The following is a 26,936-nucleotide window of genomic DNA, read 5'->3' as shown; positions in this document are numbered from 1 at the left end:
TAATGCTGGTAATGATTTTAAATGTCTCAGCAAACCATTTAGCTGCAGGCGGAACACGTCCTGAATTGTTAAACTTTCGGAAAACTTCCTCTATTAACTCATTTCTCAAATCAACAGTATCATGTAGCCTTTATTTCTTTTAAATTATTTGACACATAGTAGCCATCATTTTGCAATATGCTACCCAAGGTCAATTACTGATCTAAAAGACTATTTCCAAGTAACTGAATCTTTTCAGATTAAAACAGTCTGGTTAACCGAAATGACTGCACAGTGAATGTGAAAATGTAATACAATTATAAAGCTTGAACTCAAGCACGTTGTAATGTAATTCTACTTTGTATGGTATGTAGGGCAGTCTAGGTTGACTACCTGAATATAAATTTCATCTTCAAATAAATCTGAATTCGAAAGAGAGGGTGGGGAGAAAGGGGGCGGGAGAGATGGGGGGGGGGGAAGGGGGCGGGAGAGATGGGGGGGGGCAAAGGGGGCGGGAGAGAGGGGGGGCAAAGGGGGGCGGGAGCGAGGGGGGGGCAAAGGGGGCGGGGAGCGAGGGGGGGGCAAAGGGGGCGGGAGAGAGGGGGGCCAAAAGGGGCAGGAGAGAGGGGGGGTGAAAGGGGGCGGGAGAGAGGGGGGGTGAAAGGGGGCGGGAGAGAGGGGGGTGAAAGGGGGCGGGAGAGAGGGGGGGTGAAAGGGGGCGGGAGAGAGGGGGGGTGAAAGGGGGCGGGAGAGAGTGGGGATCAAAGGGGTAGGGAGAGAGGGGGGATCAAAGAGGTAGGGAGAGAGGGGGGATCAAAGGGGTAGGGAGAGAGGGGGGATCAAAGGGGTAGGGAGAGAGGGGGGATCAAAGGGGGCGGGAGAGAGGGGGGATCAAAGGGGGCGGGAGAGAGGGGGGCGGGAGAGAGGGGGCAAAAGGGGGCGGAAGAGAGGGGGCGAAAGGGGGCGGGAGAGAGGAGGGCGAAAGGGGGCGGGAGAGAGGGGGGGCGAAAGGGGGCGGGAGAGAGGGGGGGCGAAAGGGGGCGGGAGAGAGGGGGGCGAAAGGGGGCAGGAGAGAGGGGGGGCGAAAGGGGGCGGGAGAGAGGGGGGGCGGGAGAGAGGGGGGGCGAAAGGGGGCAGGAGAGAGGGACATATTTGGCATTCATAGGGATCTCTCCGGGAAGACTGTTGTCTGAGTGCTGAAGGAGAGGTAGACATGACAGCCAGCACTCACACATTATTACAGAAGCCTTACAGCAGATAAGTACACTAACAATACATACAGGGCCCAGTAATTGGAGTGAAAAGGGGTGTGGTTCCACAACCTCTTTAAGTACATGTGTTGCATATCTTTCTGAGAGGAAGTAGTAAATCCATACATGCCCACCTTTAAGGAGGGCGTGGTGACATTTCACATCACCATAGCCCCACCCCCACTCTAAAAAGCTGAAATTCACGCAATTGAATATAGGGTGCGGAATTTAATGACACAATTAAGCCCCGCCCCCTCCATTCACTGCCGTTAATTTTGCCAAATTTCGGGAGTTTTGCCTACTCTTCTGGAGTCCGGGTGAACGCCCCGAAATCCGGGAGCCTCTAGGGAATCCCGGGAGAGTAGGCATGTATGAGTAAATCACATCAGTAGTAATATCAATTATTATCAATTTCTTATGAGGTAAGAGATGATCAATAAAGTTTTTTATTTTTTTTACACATAAATCGGTTCCTTACAAACAAAATTCAGGATATACAAAACTTGCTTTTATAAACAAAACACGCTGTACATAGTCTTCACCCTCTCATACAAAATAAACAGAATCTGTTCAGCTTCCTTTAAATTCCAGGTAGTGTGGTCAATTTTCTATGGAATAATCTAGTGCTCTGTAATTACATGAAAGAATAATAACCATGCCCTTAGCAGCTAAAAACAAAATATACATATATAAATCAAGCCTCAAGAAATACTACGCAGTGTAATAAATATTCATCATGTTGTTTCATCCAAACCAATCCACTTGCAAATATCTAAGCTAAATATAACAGTCAAGGGAAAATAAATCCTACTTTTCAAGAGAAACAAAATGAAAAACAGGTGTATTAATACTTTACTTCTTCATGCCTTTGAAAGACTTGAAATATAAAATCACAGCAGTAGTACAAACTGAACGTTCCTGTATGAAATATTGTATTGTAAACGTTTGGTTTTTTTTCCAGAAAAATGACAGCACACAGAGCAACTAAACAATAATCTAAAATCAACAGAAAAGCTCTGACAACCAATATATATATAAATCAATACAAACAATAAAGGAGGCAAGTTTAGGCAAGGAATGATACACTGTATAACATACAGTATACGCCACCTCCCTTCTTCCTATCTTATATTCTCTGGCAGTTTATCTAGATATATAGCAAATGTCCTTAAATGAAGTAACAAGATCCGTTCCTTCATAGAAAGCCATGCTAAACTAAAACTGACACACTGCATTAAAACATAGACAGCCACAAACACACAACTTTAGAAACCGTCATGATGTCATGCTTGAATTTACTTGCTGTTTAAGAAGCATAGACACCCTGCATCAAGCTGCAGTACACAAACTCACAAACACATGAAAATGTCTACTTTAATTTAATTTAAAAGCCAAGCGCATTCTTGTGAACTCTATTTGATTTAACATGCCAAAAAATATCCAAAAAGGTCATATACAAAACCACAATTTAAAATGGCTCACCAAGCATTTCGCACCAATTTATTCAACGGCCTGCCTTGTGCATATCCAGAAGTACGCCCACATTCTGTATTTTGGAACTGCCTATGTTAAAATCTTTTTGCGCGTACAGTTGTTTAAGCACAAGTTGGAAAGTATATCAAATACATGTCAAAGTCCTGTCTACTACCACTTTAGAATCATCCCCTTTATTAATGTGAACTTTTCCCGTTTCTATGAAAATACTCCTCGGTTTAGCTTCAGTTATGACACTTTATTACAAATGAATATTTATATTGCATGAGTATTAATGCACTTTGTTATATCAAGAGTGCCTGGAAGGTGCCAAAGGCTATCCATTGAAAGTACAGGTTGAGGCTTGGTTTACATTAACTTAACTTGCAGTCCTACAACAGAGTAACATTGTCCAAGAAGCACCCCTGATCATTAGAAGATGCATCACCGAGGATATGTAAAACACAAGACCTTCTGCAGAGGATAAAAAGCTCAGCAAACCAGGAAGTGCCCTTTAGGAAATACTCCACATTCAACTCTTAATTGTCATTTAAGTATCTTCTCACAAAAGTAAATCATATTTTGCATGTGGACATAAAATGCATCATGTGACATCACAGGTATTATTTACATGTTAAATGACATGAGTCTTGATTAAAGCAATACCACTACACGCATGCATATAATTAACAGTAATTGCTGTACTCCTTACAATTTGCATCTATTAATGCTGAAAAATGAAACCTATTGGGGAAAAAAAAGAAAAAGAAAACAAATGAACGGGAAGAGAAAAAAAATAAAACCTTTGTTTTTGAAAGGCATAAACTCCCCATAAAAATACACCCACCCACTATGAAAGACCACTGCAAAATGATCAAATTATGAATTCTCCAGGTCTAATCTGCACTGTCAGCCAATCAAAAGCAGCCAGCATAGGAAATCACTTGTAATGGGCTAGTGGTGAATGGGAGTCCAAACTACTGATGGTTATATTAAATTCACACCTGTCTCACATTGCGAACAAGTGGGTCTTTCTGAATTATTTCACTTTCGATTCTCAATCTTCTTACTTACTCTAGGCTACCACTGTATTAAGGGGGCCCCATGATTGTGGTCACCCTGTTATAGTTGAAACCAAATAAGGTTGTCTTGTGCTGGGGCTTGATGAAGGTCTGAAATGGGGACATGCGGTTTTTTTTTTATTATTCATTTTAATTGTTATTTTTTATTACACAGTGCTGTATCTGAGTGGTAGAACCAGTTAATCACTTGCCATTCTTCATTATTTAGCCTAGTGTATTTTTCCTGTAAATTATTGAATGCTACCTACACTCTAAACAAAGACACCAATGATCAATTCATCACAAATTAATGGTTTACGTATTAATCACTAGCACCATTCAGTGTTAATTACAGTTCTCATTGTAACATCATATACAATGATTTAACAGTGCATACATACATATATCAATATACTGTATATATGTACATTGAAGAAGTTTCCAGTGGGTTGTTAAGAAAATAAAGAGACCCACGGGTCCCAAACCTTGGAGTAAGATCTTGATGAATTGCGAATGACGCTGGTCATGTTTTTCATACACTGTGTATGCCAGACTCTTAAATACGGCCTGGAGGGACAGGGGAGCTTGCTGCCACAAATCCGCTGCAGCAGGGATGATATGTCGAGCTAACTTGTTCTGATGATGGGTCACCATGTGGGCCCCCAATTACTCTGAAGAATCGATTGAATGACTTGGTTAAAAACAGGCCAGAAACGTGTCTTTGGCCAAGTTCACCAATTATGGAGGAATATATAGTAATACAGATAGTAATACAGATTACTATTACACCGACAAGCTTAAAATATGTACTTACCATATATCAGACAAGCACTGGATCCGACAGCTTCAATGGCCTCCAAATGTAAAATGCGACTGATAAATGATGTCACTTGGAATGGACACTGTAAAAACGGCAATGGCTGGCCAAGGCGGTGGGGCCAGCCATTGCTGCTTTAAAAGCAGCAATGGCTGTACATTGTACATATCTATTCCAGCTGCATTTTACATTTGGAGGCGATTGAAGATGTTGGATCCAGTGCATGTCTGGTATATGGTAAGTACATATATTCAGCTTGTCGGTGTAATGGTAATCAGTATTGTTTTGTAGTTATAAACTATGTCACCATTTAAAGTGCCGTTAAATCCTACCACACACGCACATAGTACCATCGAAACATCACTCTCCTTTATTTTGACGCAGATTGAACTGGAGGCAGCGTGTTCGTGAATCTCAGACCATTCTTCATCTATTAAAGTTTAATCAAGGTTTCAATCCCAAGCAAGTTCGTGGGGGTCCCTGAGGCCTGAAATGGATAGAGTAAGTTCGTAGTATAGTGTAAAAAGGAGACCTTTTGTAGAGGTATGTCATAGACAGAGAGATTCAAAAGTAAGAGCAGGAGGAGAGGCATGATTTGACTGTGTTATGATAGTGACGTAGCTCTAAGTATAGATAGAAATATTTTGATGAAATGTAAAGGCGAGTTAAATATCAGGAAATTGAGGGAATGTCATGGTAAAATTGATGGTTTGAGATATCGGACACCCTGTGAGAGCCTTGGCTTATACACATTGGGAGTAACTCTGGAGAAAAATCAGGGGAGTTAACGGTATCATCGGGGTGGGGTGACAATGCATTTTTGAGAAGAGGAGTCCCAAATTGACAGAGAATGTGAACTGACCAGGTGAAGCAGGGAGAGTTTTGGGTAACAAGCCCCTTGGGAACCATTGGAGAGAAGACGGCGAAAGCAGTCTCAGAAACTCACCCCTAGAGTCTGGACTCGTATTGTGGCTATCACAACTACACCATTGAACACACTGAGCGCACTGGGCAGAGATGTAAAAGCGTTGGAAATCAGGCACACTCAGCCTCCCTCCCCTCATGGACTTCTGAAGAACCTGGAGACGGTCCTGGAGATGTTTTTCAGACCAAAACAATTTAGTAACGTGAAACTGAAGAAACTTAAAGACATAGGGGGAGACATAGATGGGTAAGGTTTGGAAGAGATAAAGTAGTCTGGGGAGGATATTCATCTTGACTGTGCTAATGCGCCCGATCCAGGAAATATACAAGTGTGACCACATGGCAAGGTCTAATTTTATTTGAGCAAGAATACAAGAATACAAGGAAAATTTGCTTGAAAAAAGATGATGGTAACATTTAGTAATAAAGCCTCCGAGATATTTGATATTTTGGAGGGGCCAGTGCAATGAGAAATAACGCTCAAGTAGTGACTTGTGCGGCACACAAACATAGAAACCTAGAACCTCAATCTTGTCCGAGTTGACTTTGTAGCCTGAAAAGTGACCATAAAGATCCAGCTCGGCCAGGAGGTGGCCAAATAGACAGTCGGATGGGCAATAGACATTAAAACATCGTCTGTATATGTTAGGAACCCCTCCAGCCGGCACAACACAACCCGGAGTCTACTCAGTCAGTCAGGTGTTCACTGGAGCCCCTGATGGTGGGGACAGACTGGGCCGCAGACTGACAGAGGGTCGTGAAGTGTGTACCGGCTGGGGAGAACCCAGGCAAGCGTAGTGGGGTCCAAGCAGAGGTCAGGGGTCACGAGCAGACAGGGAGATCGGTATTCAAGCCAGAGGTCAGGGGTCACAAGAAGCACAAGCAAAGTCCAAATCCAAGCCAAGGGTCATACACGGGAAATCAGCAGCGAGTCCAAAAAACAGGAACAAGGCAGGGAGCAGGTTAAGCTGACTGGACACAGGAACTATAACCGGCAGTGAGGCTGCAGACCTCACTGCCTTAAGTACTGAAGACCACCAATTAGAGCCTAGCTCTGAATCAAGCACAGCCCCTGTAGATTAATCAGCCCACAGGCTGGCCTGTCACACAAGCGCCCGGCTACTCAGCCTGCCGGAGCGCCTACAGCCTATTTTCGGCGTCCGGCCGTTGCCCTGGTCGGCCCGAAATACCGGAAGTGACGTCCCGGTCGTCATGGCGACGGGCGGGACGTCGGAGAGAGGTAATGTGTGTCGCTGCGGTGCCCGCGGCCGCCGCGACTGTCTAACAGCATAGAGTGCAATTTTTTGAACAGAATGGCCCACTGGAATACCAACTATCTCCTGACTGGCCAGGATCCTGGCAGCCAAAGGCTTAATCACAAGTGTAAATATAAGTGTGGGGAGGGAGCAATCCTGACACATGCCATTCGAGATAGAAAAGGGAGTCGAGGGCAGATCATTCGCTGAGATAGTAGCCAACAGGGAGCGATATAGGGTTGACATGCCATTCAGAAACTTGCCAGAGAACCCCACCCTCCCGAACAACCCCATCCACGAAAACCAGAATATGAGGACGAATGCCTTTTCAGCGTCGAGTGCCATAAGTTGGGAGAGAAGTTAATTGCTATGAATTGTTTGTATCAGGTCAAAAATCCTCTTAGTATTGTCAGGGGCTTGATGCCCTGGGATAAAGCCCACCTGGTTGGGAAGAATGAGGGAAGGAAAGAGTGGGTTCAATGTGGAGACCAGGAATTTAGCGTGGGGGTGGTTCTGAGCCTGAGAAGGGAGACCGCCAGGACCGGAGGTCCCACTAGAATTTCTATAGAAAAAAGTAATAACATTAATAACAAACTCATGAAAAGTGTGAGAAGACAAAAGATATGAAATTGTAGTCAGTGACTAAAAGTCCACCAATTACTCGAAGAAGTCAACCTATGAAAGAAAAACAGATGAAGAACAGACACCAAAAATCAACAATAACAAACAGCAATATAAAGGTACAGGGTCCGGCAGCGAGAGGTACGAGACCACTCAGGCTGTGGGGGTGCTAAACATTGAGCCTTTGGGGACAGACTGCAAAGCAGATATAGCGGGGAGGATGTCCAGTTTGGCAAGCAGGTCCTGACCTTGGTCTAGAGCAGGGGTAGGCAACCCCCGGCACGCGTTCCAGACGTGGCACTTGGACCACTTCTTTCTGGCACTCCGGAGCTATGCAGCTGCCTTACCAAAACAGCCAAAGATAGCCGAAATGCAACAGTTCCATTTTGATAATCTTCGGCTGTTTTAATGAAGCAGCTTGATGGTTCCCTTGTGGAACAAATGATGTGCGTGCTGAGTCTCCAGAGAGGAAGTATGAGGCATAATATAAACTTGAGGCAGAACATAAACTGGGGGCACATCTATGCTGCATAACATGAATGTTTATTTGTTGGTCTCTTTACTATTAACATTACCATGATACTAACATGATAAAATAAGAAAAAATACACACACACACACACACACACACACACACACACACACACACACAAACACAAACACAAACACACAACTGGCACTCCTGGGCTTGAAAATATTTTTTCTGGCACACTGATAGAAAAGGTTGCCAAGCCCTGGTCTAGAGTTTTAACAAAATGAGAGGTGTTGGCCGCAAAAACCTCAGGCTGAAATGGGAAGCCTCAGGCACAGCGGATGTTGTGCTGGTGGAGTATCTTAAAAACACATAAGTTCCGTCACTTCTGGATTGTTGAGAGTGCCAAGCCTGAAACCACTGAATGTACATTTTCTGGAAGGAGATAACAGAGTGATCTCTAGTTGCCATCAGGATGCGGTCGCTAGTGTGAAAGTAATGCAAGCGGATGATAATATCTCAAAGTGGTTGTCCAGAAGTGTGCTTGGCTCTTAGGGCCCAGTGAGCCCAATGCATAAGGCAGTCCACATCGGAGAGGTCCGGAAGGGTGTGGAGGAAAAAGTCTTTGACAAAAGCTTGGAGTTTCACCAGTGAGACGTTTTCGACTACATTTCTGATGCGAATATTGTTGCTATAAGAGCAGAGTACTATTGTATCTCTTTCAGAGACTGTCATGAAGGCAAGAGAATTCTTTGTCAAACACAGTCTGAGAACGGCATAGGTTGTCTGTTTTAGATTCCAGGGCGTCCGTTCTATTACTGAGCGAGTTCAGTTCAGAATTATCAAGTCATTAACTGCTCTGGAAAATTCTTGTTGGAAGACCTCTTTGACACCCTCGAGGAGATTAGTCATTACTGCTTGTATCTGAGGGTCCAGCTTCACCTCTGAGGATAGTAAGGAGCCCGACACCTCTTAGCGGTCCGCTTGAGGAGGAGGCGCCATAAACTTTGATCCAAAGAAATTGGCCAGGCCCCTGAAGTGTGTTTCTCTGATTTGTTGGACATAGTAAAATTGACTAAACTATCAATCAGCTTGAACAAATGAAAAAGATAGGAGACGGTGAGAATGGACAGGAGGGGAGATGGGATGGTGCACACAGAGGATTTGGCTCGTGTGAGAAGGGGTCTACTCAAGACCGGGCTGTGTGCAGATCACATGTTAAGTACATATATAGAGACCAACAAGCTGAGATCAGTGCTTGGGATGGAGGTCTCAAGAGTTAAACAAGTGTTAAAAGTTTGAACTTCTTGATAGTCGGACAATGCAATCACAAAGACAGCCACAAGGTCACAATGGTTTTTATAGAAAATATGTCTATGTACTGTAAATAAGAACAGCAGTTATATGGTGTGTATCCGTGGGCAGTTGATGTGCTAACCATATAGGGTAAATCACATATCCATCATGCAGCCAGCACGCTAGGAGCAGAAATCTATAGGGTGGAGGTTTCTGGCCAAGTTGGTAACTGCACTGGGAGAAAGTAATGTAATACCAAATAGAATAAACTGTCACAAGACACTGCTTGAGAGGCATTTGGGGTTGTAAAGGTGGTATGTCCCCAAGCACTGACCTGGTAGTAGGGGGCCCAGAAGATGAAACCTAGGCAAAAGATCTAGGTCAACAAGTCTGCAAAATAACTGGCAGGAGATCCAGAGGTCGTCTCAGGTGCAGGGGGCCAGCATTGGTAGATGCCCCTGATGCAACAATCAAAGCCCAGAGAGCCCCATGAGCGCAAAACACCCTGCTGTGGTGTGGTGATGAGACGGCTGGGACCAGAAGTGCGGGATTGATGGCTGCCAGCAGACTTCCAGTTCGGCAGTGCCAGGAAAGCCACACAACACTAGCCCCGATCGGGCGGCTGGAGATGCTGTACAGGAGGCAGGTAGGAGACCAGGAGGGTACTCTCGAGAGCCACAGCCAGTTCGGGGGCTGTCTCGCAGGCCCGACTGCACTCAGCAGCAGCCGCTGGCCGAGTAATCTGGCAGCCAGATGGTGAAGGGGGTCAGAGGCAGTATGCTTGGGTTCCGAGGGTAGGCAGGTAGCCAAGGGACACTGCAGGTGACCAAATCGTGAGGCATGCCAGTCTCAAGTTCCTCCTTCAGTTAGGCCTCAGCACAGCTCCAGTGATATAAAGCTGTCAAAAAAAGAAATGGAGCTCCCAAATACGTGGGGAAAGAGTACACTAATGATGACAGCAACCAGTAGTTATCTGATGGCCTAGAAAGTGCCAATGGCAGGAGACATTTATGCTTGTAGTGGAGAGTTCATAAAATCTCCGTCTGGCCAGTATGGCTATCAAGCCCCCCCCCCCCATTTGTATTTTTCTAGCCCCATTCCTCATTTTCTTTGTATATATTGTGACAGGAATGGGTAGCAGATGCAGTCTCCTGTTTACTGAACAATTACTTAAATCTCTTGTAATGAATGCACTTGTTATATATTATTAAATATTGGGTTTTATAGCTTTAGATTTACTGAAGTGCAGACGTAAAAATGCAAGAATGTTACACTATAACCAAATTCAACAAACGTCAAAATTCAATAACTGTCACTATACGAATTGTAGTGCACCAAGGTCCATCCAGTGACTTGCAATAATTTCTAAGGACACTTTGCTGCTCTACAGGTGAATCTAAGCAATATGTTCGCAATCAAGCTATGATAAATTATCCTCTGGTCACATTTTACTAGCCTACCTCTGTATCTTTTAGGGCTCATTCAGAAATCCTCATGCAACTTTCCAGTCTGAACTTGACATAAGCAAACTGTTCTGAGAGTCGTGCAGCCATCGGAATCATTGATTCCAATTCCTACATGGCTCTACGGTTTACATAAGTAGCAGTCGAAACAGCAGGTCAGAACAAAATTTCAGAGTGACCTGTAGTTTATACTGCTGCTAGTGTTATTTTCAGAGCGGTTTGCTCATGTCACTCATCAACATTTATTTATATAGCGCCAACAAATTCCATAGTGCTGTACAATTGGGAACAGACATAGTAATAAAACAATACTGTGTAATACCAACAGACAAAGAGGTAAGAGGGCCCTGCTTGCAAGCTTACAATACACTATGTGGAACACGGCATTAGCAGATTCCAACTTATCGCTCTCTTGAATGAGCCGTGTGGTTGGATACAACTGAACATAAACTAAACAAACTAAATCAGAGTAAAAAAAAATTGGTAAATGAGTAGCTCATTACATAGTAATCTCATCTGAATTATTGGCATAACCTTAGTCAGTCCACTGCAGCTGCAAACAATGAACTTCAAACTAATTGATTCAACATCATCTTCCAGGAACAGCTGGTACTACACATGCCCGATTGTGTTTTTGTGTAATTTATCTTCTTTCTTTGAATTTATACAAACAGCACCTACACATCTGCCATGTTATGAGTGAATCAGCTGCTGTGTCTCCTAAAGACAGCGTCCTTCAAAAGCATGGCATTTAGTAACTGGCTTTGTTTTCTAACAGATCACACAGCATGTTGAAATAAGCTCTTCATAAAGGAATGGATGATTTAAATCTTTGGGAGAACAGGGCACATGGCCACACAATTAGCATTACAATAAATATTAACCAAATGGGTGTTCTGGATCAGTGTTAATTTAGATTTCTTAACACCTGAACATTAATTCTAAATCTAAAAATCACAAAACAGAGCTAGAAAGGTCAACATAGAAAGAGTACATGTTAAGAGATCGCACCCAAAATGCCCTGAGCATTGTGCAAACACCTGGTTCACCGATACCAATACCTGCATGTCTCTGCCATTAAAAAGAGGAGCAGCAGTAGTAACAGTGGGTCAAAGCAAAACTGAAAAATTAACAGGTATGGTTTTCCAGCATTTGGTTGGAGCTTACTCATGCGATCAGAGGCGTGCCTTCAAGAGAAGTTTGCATATTTGTATTATATGTTTAGACACATATTATGTGTGCGCATCTTTATTTATTGCAAATTTCTGGTAACCAGAGCAAGTATGGCATCTCTGTGGTATGACATGCGGGCAGTAGCTACAGATAACTGAACATTAGATCAGCTCAATGCCTGACCACCCACCATCCTCACAAATATAAAACATCTAAAATCTGTGGGAAAACAGTAGCAAATGACAATTGTCCTGAGCATCATCACACCAAAAACATGGTTGTTTAAGGATCTACCAGACTACTATCTCTATCCAGCTCAACTGTTATTGCTGTTGCCAACTCTGTTCAGCTGCTGGACCAAGTAAATCCAATAGTCAGTGTCCAAGCAGCAGAGAGTATTCCTTTACCATTATCCCAGCAAGGGGGACATCCCTGCACTACTTGGATTAACTGCTTCCTCCCCACTCTATAAATACCTACTTCAACTAATCTACATTCATCCACCTCTATCGCATTATTCCACCATGCACCAACTAAATTTGCATTCTATATTTATCTTACCCACTTCAACCACACTTGTCTCTCCTGTTCTCTTTTCAGCATCCTATTTCTCCCTCCTCACTTGTCTAAGTCAATGAACTGTCCTGCATCCTACACCCACCTAACTCACCAACATACACATACAGAAACAAACCTCAAACACAAATCACCCTCCCATGTCCACTTTCTCGCCCCCTGCTCCATCTCATGGTTACTGGCAACATCTCACCCAACCCAGGGCCATGCGCAATCCCCACTATCAACAGAGACAGACAAGTTGGCAGAGTAGGCATCCTACTATCTCTATGCTGCACCTTCCAAGTCATACTCCAGGAAACTTCTCTCTCAATGTCTCTCTTTGATGTTCACACAATCTGTCTATTCTCTCTGCTCCGCCTTAGCAGTCATATAATCACCCTCCAAAGAAAAATCTCCCAATTACTTGACACAGTTCCTGCCTGGTTCACATGTTTCCAATCCTTTGACTTACAAACTTCTTTCTTACTAGATGATTTCAATATTCCCCATTGACAACCCCACATTCTCTGCTGCCACAAACGTTCTTTCACTTACTTCCTCCTTTAGTCTCTTCCAATGGTCTTCATCTCTTACTCACTGTGATTGATATTCCCTTGACTTTATATTCTTGCAATTTTGCTCCATCTCTAGTTTCTCCAACTTGGACATCCTGTTCTCCAACCATGACCAGCCACCCCATACAATCCTGGAAGTCCAGACCTCCACCATGGCACAACAAACTAACCCACTACCTGATAAGTGCTCCTGAACTGCTGATTGCCACTTTTTAATGCAGATCCTTCATTTCTCTAATATTCATCCAGTTTTCAGACTCTTGATGCCTCTGCCAACTTCAGCTCTACTCTACCCACCTGCATCACATACTTCTTTCTCCTCCAGAGCGCATGACTTTGTAAGCAATTTCAGACACAAAAACATTAGAAATACAATATATTATTTTCTCATGCCAAACTGCACATGCTCACCCACCTTCTTCCACACTCTCCAAACAATACTCATTTCATTCTTCCCTGTAACTGAGAAGTCACTGTCCTATCCAATTATCAGCTCCCTCTCCACCACAAAATGCCCAACTTTAACTCAACTGTTCAACCTGTGTCACTCCACACATTCGCATCCTTCTTAAAACACGCACTCACATCCGATCCTAAAGAAACCTTTAATTGACCCAGCATCTCTCTCCATCCATTACCCTATTTCTCATTATTTTTGCCTCTAAACCACTTAAGTGGCTTGTGTACAAATGCCTCTATCTCTCCTCTGCCACGTTGACACCGTTGACCACCCTCTCTCCTGTACAATTTTCACACAATTTTTTCCTGGCTCAAATCCTACATATACAAAAGTGGAAGCTGCTCAAATCCTACATATCCAACCACTCCTTCAGAATCTCGTCATCCCCTCTACTCCCACTATCTACTGGGGTCCCCACAATGCTTTCTTCTCAGCGCTCTGCTTTAGTTTTACTGTATATCTATTTTTTAAGTGAACTAATTAGCTCACCCACCTTTATGCTGAAAACAATGAAATCTACCTCGGTTCCCCGGCCTTTTCTCTTCCCCATCTATATGCTATTTTCACATGGATGTCCCAAGTCTAAATAAAGCTCAATATCTCCAAAACAGAGCTTATATTACCCTCCTCCCATAGTCACCTCCCCTCAAATCTCCCTCACTGTAAGCACCACAACAGTTTCCTCAATCTCCCAAACCCGCTGCATTTGTGTCCTCCTTGACTCCAACTCTGATTTTCCCTTCGCACCAAGTGAGAAGCAGTCCCGTCACCTCTATATTTTAAAAACATGCAATTTACTTACCCAAGATGTAACAAAAACTCGTACCCATTCTCTCAATATCTTCCTCCTTAACTACTGCAACCTTCAACCATCTGTCCCCCCTTCAATCCCTCCTAAATACAGCATGAAGACAGATCTTCCTCTTTCAAAATTCCACATCAGGCACATCACATTGCAAATCCCAACTCTAGCACCCCATATCTTCCAGAATCCAATTCAAACTACTCGCCCATAACTACAAAGTACACTTACCCACAATAGAAATGCAGGGCACTAAGGCACCTTACAAATCAACTACATTAATATGAATAATTGCCTCACATATTTCTTATTAATATCTTAAGTCCACCTGTGTTCTCCCCGGCACCTTTTTCCCGGGTGCTGCATCTGGCTGTCTTTTACTAGCCACCTGGCTCTTGGAGCCCAACAGAGTCCTATTATAATAAACCATTGCTTCTCCTATTATAACAAGCACTATGCGAGCACTACAGCCAGTAGTGTGTGTTAGACCACTGACCAACAAGCCTGACCAGTCCTGGAGGATGTGGGTAATAACCTCCAACAATTTTTCATTATTGCAAAGTATTACAACTGCCCCCACCCGACTTGCAACATTTTCTGCGGAGAACACTGACAAAGCTTCACTTTATGTATGGAGGGGGCACAGCTGGAAGTCACATTACTTTTTCAAGTTGGAACAGTTACTTCTCTGCAGCAGACACAGGATTTTAAACACGATCAGTCCGACTATGTCATAGACTGGTGACAAAAGCATTCAGCATCCACTTCTGCATGATATTTGCGAATGGTCCCTCATTTCTGCATTATATAGACGCAAGGTTTTCCCATGCACACACGTCATAGACTGACAACTAACATCCTCTGAAAAGGAGCGGGCTGATCAATAGCCAGTTGCCATTTTATTTAACCAGTTTATTTAGATCAGCTTTCCTGACTTCACTTCCTATGATTGTATACCAGTGTTTGAGCCCTTGGCTTTGGACAACATGATCGCTGGCTAACCTATCCACCATTCTATTTCGAGTTTCAAGTCATTCTGACAATCCTAAAAATTGTACACACCTTTGTGGCCAGCTTAATTAAACCCAAAGGAACAATACTACTGTTATACATCAAATAATGATCTATTAATGATCATACAAAATCTCATACTATTTGTGTCAATTATCTGTAGATTATTGACCTCAAAGAGAACTACATAACAAACTTTTTTATCCAGCAAATACATATATTAAAACACATTTTTCAGGATCTTACATTAAAATTACCCCAAACTGTAATATAAAAATTAAGCTCTAATGAACTGTACTATTAAACAGTATTAGTGACATCAGAGCAGCACCATTTTCCATACCTCCTAAGATTCCCCAACAGAAAATCAGATTAGACTGTGACCACAATCTGGCCAAACCATGCTCAATACACCAAGGTATGCCCATCTCTTTTTTTCCAGCAGACCACATTCGTTTTGAATGCCAGCAATCTGATAAATTGGAGTGTCTGGTATGCTGTTTACTGAGCAAATAACTTATTTGTTTTATCTTACAGCTTAGTACTTGCTCTTATACTGTAATACTAACAAGTTCATGTTATGCCCGTAGTCACTTACGCTAGCCAAACAAAGTGCAGTGGATGTCTGACAGTCAAGCTGATTCAGCATAAACTACCCAACAACAACTTTTTTCTTTGTGTGACAGAATCAATTTACTGGAGTCGGGAGCACATCTGTATTAAATTGAGGGGGGCATGAACTGAGAATATAGGGGACTGGTCTACTGTGTTCCAAAGTGGGCTGATGTTAAGAGCAATATACACTCAGTGGACACTTTATTAGGAACACCCTTCTAGTGCTGGTAGGACCCCACCTTGCCCCCAGAATAGTCAGAATTCATCATGGTATGGATTCAACAAGGTGCTGGAACCATTCCTTAGAGATACTAGTCCATGTTGACATTATAGCATCACATAGTTGCTGCTGTCACCTGCACATTCATGCTGTGTTGGTTTGAGATATGGTGACCGTGAAGGCCATTGGCGTATACTGAACTCACTGCCATATTCGTGAATCAGCTTGTGAGGACGTGTGCTTTGTGACATGGCATGTTATCCTGCTGGACACAGCCATTGAACGATGGGTAGACTGTTGCCATAAAGTGGTGCAAATGGTCAACAACAAGGCTGTGGTATTTAAACAATGCTCAATATTAAGGGGCCTAATGTGTCCCAAGAAAACTTTCACCACACCATTACAATATCACCACCAGCCTGCACTGTTGACACAAGGCAGGATGGATTCATGTTGTTTACACTAAATTCTGACCCTACCATCTGCATGTCGCAGCAGAAATAAAGACTTGTCAGACCAGGCAATGCTTTTCATACTTCAACTGCCCAGGTTTGGTGAGCCTGTACCCACTGTACCTCAGTTTCTTTTTTTTAGCTGACAGGGGTGGAACCTGGTGTTGATCTTATGCTGCTGTAAATCCATCCACTTCAAGGTTCAACATGTTATGCATTCAGAGATGGTCTTCTGCATACCACCGTTATAACACATGGTTATTTGAGTTACTGGTGCCTTCCTGTTAGCTTGAACCAGTTTATTCTGCTCCTCAGACCTATCTCATTAACAAGGCATGTTTGCCCACAGAACTGCCTGCTCACTGGAAGTATTTTGTTTTGGCCACCATTCTCTGTAAACTCTAGAGATTTGTGAGATACTCAAACTGTTCACGTCTAGCACCAACAATCATTCAAAGATCACAGCCATTTGGATCACATTTCTTCACCATTCTGGTGTTTTGTCTGATCATCAACTGTACCTCTTGAGCATGTTTGCATGCTTTTATGTACTGAGGTACTGCAACATGGTTGGCTGATTAGTTATTTGTAGTTACAAGCAGGTGTACTGTGTACCTAATAAATTGTCGACTAAGTGTATATTCCAACACTATTAATCATTTCCAATATTTGCACTCAGTATAATACTTTCCAGTTTACAGAAACATCATAAGCAGCTCTCAGGATGCAAATAGAGATTGAAAGTGTAGAGTGATAAGAGGATATATACTCTCTAACAAAGTCATTATTTTGTATTTCTGACAGATGTTTAACCCTTTGTACATGGTTTTATTAATTTTTCTTGTTTCGTTGCACATAAGCATACGGAATATGCTGCCGCTATATAAATAAATGATGATGATGATAAGCATACCAACAAATAATTTCTTTAAATCACTTCTCAGATTCCAGAACCACTTATCCAATTAAGGTACTTTGACTAGTAAGTAAACTGGAAAGCACAAAAGTTCTCTTTTTTATATGTTTTTGAAGCCTACACTAATATTGGCAGACTGTTATGTGGGTAGTTTTACAATAAGCATAAAGGAATTGGATTCATCTGATGCCACAATAAAAGATTTTCCACTATCATTTCAAGACAAAGAAATTGCATAAAAAAACACCACATGCTTTGTGAGCAGCTACATCATACAAATCCACAGTGACCATTCTCTCCAAGAAGTAATTGAAATGATAAGAGAGATAATGACTGGCACTGAGGTGGCAATAGAAAATCTGCTCAGATGAAGATCAAATCCCTGGCTGATTCTGGCAATGAGAACATGAGCCTGGAGATATGCAGAAACTAAGCCAAAATAATATAAATTTAGTGTCTCTCTAATATACACTACAGAGGAAGCCAGAGCATAAGTCAAATGTTGTATGAAACTCAGACATTTCTAAATAAATACATCAGCAATTTAAGGACGTGCTAATAGACTCACTTGGCAAAGTGTTCATTTGTAAGCAGGGTTTTATGGTGAAGATCAGTATTTAAGTACCTAAGACAGTGTTCAGACACCGACAGCATCACAGATAACAAACCAATGTCTCTATTTTTCTGGAATAATTTTACGGTAAATTTCAAAAGCAAATTAAAAACTGCAACACATTTAAGAATTTAAGATGACAAATGAAAAGGCAAGTTAAAAATAAACACTTTAGATACTACAACTTTCCCTTATTCACGCTTTGTGCTTTTCCCCCCATTTTTATTGTATATTCATCATCATCACCATTTATTTATATAGCGCCACTGATTACGCAGCGCTGTACAGAGAACTCATTCACATCAATCCCTGCCCCATTGGAGCTCACAGTCTAAATTCCCTAACATACACACACAGACAGACAGACAGACTAGGGTCAATTGTAATTAAGTTGCGGTAGTTACATGAAGACACGACTCAATGTGTTAAGGAATTGATCTTGATTGACCGGCGCAATCTTTTTAAATGATCATACTCCACTTCATTTTTCCTATTGTTGAGTCAGTAACGCCACGGAAAAGTGACACAGTACATTATGTATTTAATTAGGATTCTTTCAGCGTGATTTCATTATTTTACTATTCAGCGTGCCATAACTCAATAGAGACATGACGTAGCCAGTGACAAATCCGAGGTTAGGGTTTATTACTTTAAATATGTTTTTACATAGTAACATAGTTGATGAGGTTGAAAAAAGACACCAGTCCATCAAGTTCAACCTATTTTGGATCTCCATTTTTTTTTATATTGTCATACAATTATACCAGCTGTTTGTTACAAACATTTTTTATGGGTTTGTTTTTTCTTTTACAATAAAGTTTTTTCTACACATATTTTATGTATCATTATTATTAATCAATGGACTGCAATGAAAAACTGCTGATTTGCTAATAATTTTGAGGGAATCTGAAAGCTGATTGGATATATAAACTATAAAGATACTGCAATATGCTCAGTTCCCCACTGCCTTAAGAAAGACAACAGGTGGAAACACATTGGCAGCAGTATATATGATGAAAGAAGAGTTCATATCGAGGCACAAGGAATTGGTGTAGAGAGGAGTATACCTATCCCGGGAATTCCATCTTTTTATGTATAGGTTTCTTTCTTTCTGTGTCGGGTAGGAAAACTTGCAACACCCCAGAAGAGGTGTTTTATATATGTTTTCTTTCTTTTGATATGGGAGTGTTTTTAATTAGTTTCTACATTTAAGTGAGTGCAACCATGAAGGGGCTATTCGTTTTTTCACAAGAAACTTTAACTGGATTTTAGAACTTAATTCTATTTTTCACTGAATGTTCTCACCTTAACGAAATACATGCATATGTTTTGAGAAGAGGAGGTAATCCCCATTAGTTGAGACACTATTGTTGTTTTATTAGTATTTTTATTATACTATTTACAGCACTATATACACCCAAAGAAAAGATTTCATCCAGAAAGTGTTTTATTTTTTAATACATTATCCTTATATTGATGGACTTTTTTCACATAAATCTGTATTGATGTATGTACATTATTGCATATGAAAGCACCATTGTGCATCTTGCTTTGATTTTTATTACTTTAGAAAACTACAAGCAATGAAATCAAAATCAAATTTTTCATCAATACAAGTACTTTACACTATACTAAATACTAATGTTGGATCTGCAATTTTGGCTATGAATTAAAGATAGCATGATATGCCTAGAAAGGGCAAGAGTACAACAGTGTTTTTAGAATTGTACTTTAAATGAATATAAATATTTTCATATGCCAGTGGACAGCCATCCGATACAAAAAAAAGCCTTCATTGAAAGTTATGGACTTACCCTAAAACTGACTTTCCTGTTTCCTCTGGTTTACGCACAGTAAATGGGCTTGGATCGATGCCAACATTTTTTGGCATAAAGTCTCTGGGGGGAGGAAAAAATAGGCAAATATACCGTTACTGTTATTTGCTGATTTTATCATGGAACAATGTCCATTTTTGCATAAATGAAACTATTTCTCAAGACATTTAGAAGTACCTTGCAGAATTTGTCATGGACAAACAGAAAGTGTCATCAAAGCTGATCAATTCGTAGGGTCGAAAGAATTCGGTGTAAATATTGATCTCTTCGTCACATTTTTTGAACTTCTTTATTACCATCTTCTTTCGGTTTTCAGCATTGTGAACTATTGAAAAAAAATAACTGGGATATAATATACAATACAACAATGGATGACATTTAATTGATAAGAGCGATCAACACCACAGACCTGTCACCATTATCCATTTATACTTTGGGATAATGTTATGCTGCTGTCTCAGTCATTTATTTTCCAACTGAAATAATAATAGCTAAATGATAAAGAAATGTGTTTAACCCAAATTACATAATTTTACAAATGTCACTGCAAATGGAAAATAACAGGAGGGGGGGGTAAGAAGTGGAGCGCTCCAACAATGTGGGAATGAGTCCAGTTGAAAGGTCTTACATTATACAAATTACAGTGGTATGCTAGGTATTGGAAAGTAGGATAAATATATAAAGGTGCAAATTCCATAATCCTGTACTAAAACCATAGATAGCTATGGAAAAATAACTTTCATTGTCTAGTGCAGGTTTTTAGTGCACATTTGCAGATTTCTGTAATGTTTGTAACTGACCTAACGTGCTATATAGAAGGGAAGGAACAAATGAATATCAATAATATTTTAGCACAAATACTGCGAATAGAAGGTTATTTTTTTCTATACATATGCCTTATCTTCAGAAAAAGTACCAAATCATAAACACTCAGTAGAGGAGAGATGTGGGCAAACGAATATCTGAAGTCAGCAGATAGGGCAACAAAATATATGTCACGCCTGAGGATCTGTCTGTATCCAGACTGGGTTGTGTCACAGGAGCTGGACTGGTGACTACGTGGAAAAAGCTGAGTGGCCTGATAATGTTCCTCTGCAGATAGTGAATGGACTGGTGCAGATGGTGATTACACCATAGCTGTCTACTCTCCCGGAATGTCCGGGAGACTCCCGAATTTTTGGGAGTTCTCCCGGACTCCCGAAAGAGCAGGCAAAAATCCCAGATCCAGCTGTCGCCGTTGTTGAAGATGGTGGGGTGCGAGGCTAAAGGCACCATCGTGCGTGGGGCTAAATGCACCTAACGGCGCATCACACGTGGCCACACACCCTCGACGGACCCCCCCCCCCCCCCAGACAGCTGCCTTCAAAAGTAGGTATGTATGAATTACACTAGCAGGGGACAACAAACAGGAACGGGAATGCCGGACCAGAGTGGAACCGGAATGCTGTAACCGGAATGCTGAAAGAGGGTTGCTGTAACCGGACTGCTGTAAGAGGAATACTGGAAGGGGCTTGCTGTAACCAGAATGGAACAGGCATGCTGTGACCGGAATACTGGAAGAGGATTGCTGTAACCAAAATGGAATCAGATGACTGGAATCGGACTCGAGTAAGAATGCAGACTGCACTATCAGAGCTGGATAGAAAGACTGCAAACTGCTGGGAACCAGGATGGCGTCTGAAATACAACGTTGCACTGGCAACAGATAAGGGCTCCAACAAGTCCTTTTATAGTTATTGTTGATTCCTGATTGGAGATTGCAATCAGCTGGGCAGAAGCAGCACTGAGGTGCTGAGATGGATCAGGTGACTATATCCAAGATGGCGGCTCCCATGGACTGGAATTGGAAGGAATCTGAAATGGAGGCTGTTATCACCTAATTGGCAGAGAGGATTCATGTGACCAAATCCAAGATGGCCACGTCCATACTCTGTCTCCACTCCAGAGATCCCTCCAGAATCAAACTGGATAGCATCTTACAGAGAGGTCTGAAACCAGCAGAGCCTGAGGACCGCAGGGACAACTTGGAAAGGCAGCGAAGAGGTAAGTGACAGAACCTGAGAGCCTGGTGTGTGACCATATATAATTTTTAAAAAAAAGTTCACATATGACAAGTACTCATTATGGGGAGCAAAAGAACTTTTACAATTAAAATAAGTCATACTTGCCGTCCGGGAGAGGGGTGTGATCAATGGGCGGGAGGGGGCGGGGCGCCTCGAATCGCGTCATTTTGGCCCCACCCCCATGAGTAAAATTATGTTTTGTCGCGGGGGCCAGTGAATCGCGTCATTTTAACAAGCTAATTCCGGGATGCAGGAGAAATGCAAGCTCTCGCGGGAGCCCGGGAGGCGGACCTGAATTTCGGGAGTCTCCTGGACTTTCCGGGAGAGTTGGCAAGTATGAAATAAGTTTAGATCGGATGTGAATGAAAAACAAAAAAAACATTTGTCACTCAGTCCTTCACTTAGTAAATACTTCTGCTGCCAACGTGAAATGATAGGTAGTTTACACAAGATCTCTCACATATTTCACATGTAGAGTATCTGTAATTGGCAAGACACTGAGCTATATTTTTGAAGCAGAAAACATGCACACCCAAATGAGTTATTTTTGCTGTCTGTAACAAGCCCATATTCTCTTGCTGTAAAAATTTGAATATGTACATATGTCAGACATTCTGTCACATGTATTTTGGGAATATGCTAGGGAGATTATAACACTTTTATAAAGATTTTAATTGAGAAAATCTAGGAGTATCCTGGTTAAATTATGACACATTGATATTAATGGATTATGGGTAAGCATAAAACTAGTGATCCCCTGTCTAATTCATTTTCAACATGTGAGGGGTAACTTTCACATATAGTTCATAAATAAATGTTGCTGTGCAACCCAAAAATGCCTATTGTTAGCATTAATTTCTCTGTCTGGGATGTTCATTGCATCTGCAGAAATAGCCCTAACTATTCTACAGACAGGTATAAAGACTGGGGATTTAGGGTAAATTGGAGCGAATGCTAATTTTAGGGTTAAACAAATCAACAAATATAATATAGGCATGCACAGAGATTTTCTAAATCTATGTAAGGATGGGTATATCCCTAGGCATCACATACAATGTATTTACCCACAAGTTTGTATCTCCCCAACTTCTGCTTTGACTTAAAGGACCAAATAGTAGTTGTGGGACTACCAGTGGTCAAAGTATAAATTTAGAAGTGGCAATATGGAAAATTTAAGCGAATGGAATTTGATAGTTTTGCAATGAAAGCAGTAGGAAAAGCAGTGGTATGACATATCACCGTATACACCCTTACTTCTACCACTGGGGATTATCATATTAAGTTGATACTTTAAATTAATATATTAATATATAAACATGAAAGCTCCATATACTGTATGAATTTAACAATGTAAGGTTTTTTGTTCCTTGCATGCAATATGTTTTCCAGCTATTTCATCTGATCTTTAATCTGACAGCCATACTGAAATGGCAGGGTGAGTCCTCAAAGGAAATGCCACGACCATAACCCTTCCAAACTAGAAGCACTGTAAGAAACGCCGACACATGCAGATCTATACTGACAACTCCCCCTCCATGGTTCACCATGATTCAATGCAATGGTGACATTAGGAAAAAAAAATATATTCACTGTCCTGTTTCCTCAACTCAGGAAGTCACTAGCTGCATTAATCATAAGGACACACACTCAGTCACTGCAATAGCTCTTGCTAGTACTTTAACAGAACTCTGTCACAGAAAACACTGCCTTTACACTTCCCACGCAGGCATGCAGATCCTGATACTGCCCTATATTGATTGAAACGCTCCATTTAACTTCTCTACAGGTTTCTGATACTCCCACCATCACTGTTTTTTTTTTTTGTTTTTGTTTTTTATAAGGCACCATAGATTCAGCAGCGCTGGACTGTTGAAATACAGATACATAAATACAACATAACAAATACATGAATACACATAAATATAATAATTACAAATAAGCATAATAGCAGTGTGGTAAAAAAAAACAAGTATGATTAACGTTTAAGCATTTATAGGTAGCACAAAAACAAGTACGAATTCCATGCGTATATGTAATCAGCATAGCAGTCGCACAAAGAATTCAACATAAGACATCACAGGGCAAACGTGGTAGACAGATGTGAACCATAGGGCAGAGAGGATGCTACCTGTGAAAGCTAACATTCTAGAAGACTGACAACCTTATCTAATTAGCTGTTGACTAGACCGTAAATAGCAAGTGGAAGTAACTGTGGGGGATTTTCAGAGGGTGGATGACTGAATATACAAATTAAGGTGTGCAGCAGAGATACAACACTTTTATCTAATGTCAAATGGTCGCTTTCTGTGCTTGTGTACTTTAGCCATGGGAACGAATGAAGTGTATTGCAGGTATACTTTTTGTAACGCTCCGGTCCCACAGATAGTACCTGTCTCTTTACCTGCAGTCCATTCATCTGGAAACTGCCATGTCCCAGCATCAGACATTCTCCAGTTCATTCATTCAGCTATATTCAGATCTGTGCAGGTGCAAGCCTATTGCACTTCAGGACCTCCTCCCTCTTTTTCATTGGCTAAGCACTTCTGGAGCACTATTTAAACCTCTTGGATTCACCTGTCTGATGCCTGTTCTTCAAGCTCACTTCCTGCAGCCTGTGGTTCTGGTTCGCCTGTGTTCCAGTCTGCTCTTAGTTCGTGGTCTGTGCTAAACCATCGCTGTTCCAGTACCTCTCTTACCATATCCAGTGTACTTCATCGTGACAGCTTCAGTTCTCTCATCGCTACCGCTCAGAGCCACTACTCTCTCTGGGACTCATCAGCTGTTACTACGAGTTACCTCCATAACTCCAGTTTGCTCTCAGCCTCTGGCTGTGTTGAACTATTGCTGCTCCAGTACTTCCATTACCATCTCCAGAGTACTTCATAGTGACAGCCTCTTTCCTCTCGTTGTATACCACAGAGCACCTATTCTCCTAGCGACTCATTGGCTGCTGACCATCAGCCTATATTATTGTTGTGCCTGTATTTATACCACTCATCTGTGGACTCCATCATCTCCACCCACTTCACCTGGCTCCCCCACATCGTTCTGCTGTACACTCACTCACGGGACCGCGACCTGCAGACTTGGTGCAGCTAAGACCATACCTCCTTGCGGGGGTTCCAGGTGAAAACCACCTGTCTGTTAGACTCCGCGCCCGAGGGCTTAGCCATGTTCAGCAGAGCCTAGGGATCAATTTCCTGTAAGCCAACTGTGACACTTTTTTTCCTAAACCACAGTGTGTCGACAAGTCTCAGCACTGTCATGTCAAACACCAACCTAGAGCTTCAACTTCGTATTCATGCCTGACAACAGCAACCTATTCGTAACAATTACTTTGCAGTAACTTGAAACCGAATTTACCTTTTAATTTATTTGCACAGCTTAGATTTATTAATTTATGGCCACTGAATTTTGCATTAAAACAATAGTGAGAGAGACATATTTGTAATTTTTTTTAAAACTTTGTTTGAGATAGAGGTTCTGTGCCCCCAAAACAATTTTCAAATGATAAATACACACATTCCAGAAATATTAATCACAATACTTTGGCAATGTAATATCTTACCTTCATCGAGTGGCAATGGTAAATGCTCCAAAACCCCTGGTGTCCACCAGAATGTATAACTGAAAAGAGAACAAAAGGAACATTATAGCAATTACAGTTTTAAAGACTTTAATGAGACAATATTTGACAAAAAAAATGTATAAAACTGTTATTATGAGCATAATGTCTATTACTTTGTGGTAGCAGTCTGTAAAATGTTTCAGCACGCAGATCCCACAAGAACATTACACCTTTGGACCACACACCTCTAAGTTCTGCTTCTCTCTGGAACATTAAATGTTAGCATCTACATAGGCTAACCTGAAAGTAGCCGAAGCATTTACACAACAGGACAACTTTATCCATCCATTCCAATGCAAAACATCAAATTAGAATGCTTCTGCCAGACTGGTATATTCTCCCATAAAGTGAACTGCAGCAGCTGTCTTCAAATCTGATCAAAGGCAGGAGCACATACATGAGGAAAACAGAGGTCTTGGACATGCATGTATATTGTGCAACTATGCTTGTTAGGCAGATGGGTTTTTTCTTGTTGTTAAAACAGAAAGTACATATAAGGTTCTCTTTCAACAACAATTCCACAGTGCGCAACAAATGGTTACTTTTGCTAGTTGCAAATAAGAAATTGTTTTCATAGCAAACATAGACAAGTCATAATAGCATAAAGGATAAACCAACCACAGTAGCACATAACAAATGTAGACTAATAACTTTTTGCATCAGCTGTTTCGTTAATATTGTGCTTGGCTATCACAATGCAAGTCATTAATTTGAAGTTTATAGCACCTGTAATTTTACTAAGATTATATATATATATATATATATCAGCACCTTCACACGTTTAGCAGTGAATATATAAAACCAACCCGACTTTCATATTAAACGCTCAACACAAGCACAGAACAGTAACAGTATGATTGCTCATAATTACAGAATTATGTGACAAAAGAGGGAATATGATATCAGACAAATCTATATGTGCAGTGCTACCTGTCTGGTACAAAAATCCTATGTAACCTTCTGTTCTACAGTCTGATTGAATAGTCTGAAACTGATGGTAGTGTGAGCGATAAAAGCCACAGAATGACGGAGACCATCAATTATTATTAGTTTAAGGCACAGTTCACTTGCCTAGAAAATCAAAATAATAGAAAGCTGGGGACAAAGAAACTGGAAACTAAACAGCCTAGAAGTGTTGATGATATACTAGAACAAATTGCACTATGTACAAATCTCAGAGAACCAGACAGGAATAAATTGATATCCTCACAAATTTAGCTAAGGCCTCAAGCCCAGCGGTGTACCTTCGGCATTCAAGAAAACTAGTACAAACACAAGTCATACACAAGCATATTTGACATACAGTTTTTGTGAGTGTTTTTCAGGGCCGGATTAACCATAGGGCTAACTGGGCTACAGCCCAGGGGCCTCGGGCATACAGGGGGCTCTTTTAAGTGCTCAGT

General features: G+C 41.5%; 1 protein-coding gene across 3 annotated transcripts in view; it reads right to left on the bottom strand.

Moving 5' to 3' along the window:
- The window catches only part of FIG4 (FIG4 phosphoinositide 5-phosphatase), a 247,427-nt gene that overhangs the window by 91,993 nt on the left and 128,498 nt on the right, over window positions 1-26,936 (bottom strand). For all 3 annotated transcript variants that reach the window (XM_075202905.1, XM_075202904.1, XM_075202903.1), the window contains exons 18-20: window positions 25,474-25,532; window positions 20,020-20,167; window positions 19,822-19,905 (exon numbers count right to left, since the gene is read on the bottom strand). In XM_075202905.1, coding sequence (XP_075059006.1) covers window positions 19,822-19,905; window positions 20,020-20,167; window positions 25,474-25,532 — 291 coding nt within the window. The remainder of the gene's footprint in view (window positions 1-19,821; window positions 19,906-20,019; window positions 20,168-25,473; window positions 25,533-26,936) is intronic.

The sequence above is a fragment of the Mixophyes fleayi genome, chromosome 3, assembly GCF_038048845.1.
Source record: "Mixophyes fleayi isolate aMixFle1 chromosome 3, aMixFle1.hap1, whole genome shotgun sequence".
In the NCBI taxonomy this organism is placed as follows: domain Eukaryota; kingdom Metazoa; phylum Chordata; class Amphibia; order Anura; family Limnodynastidae; genus Mixophyes; species Mixophyes fleayi.
This window is presented reverse-complemented; position numbering and strand designations above follow the sequence as displayed.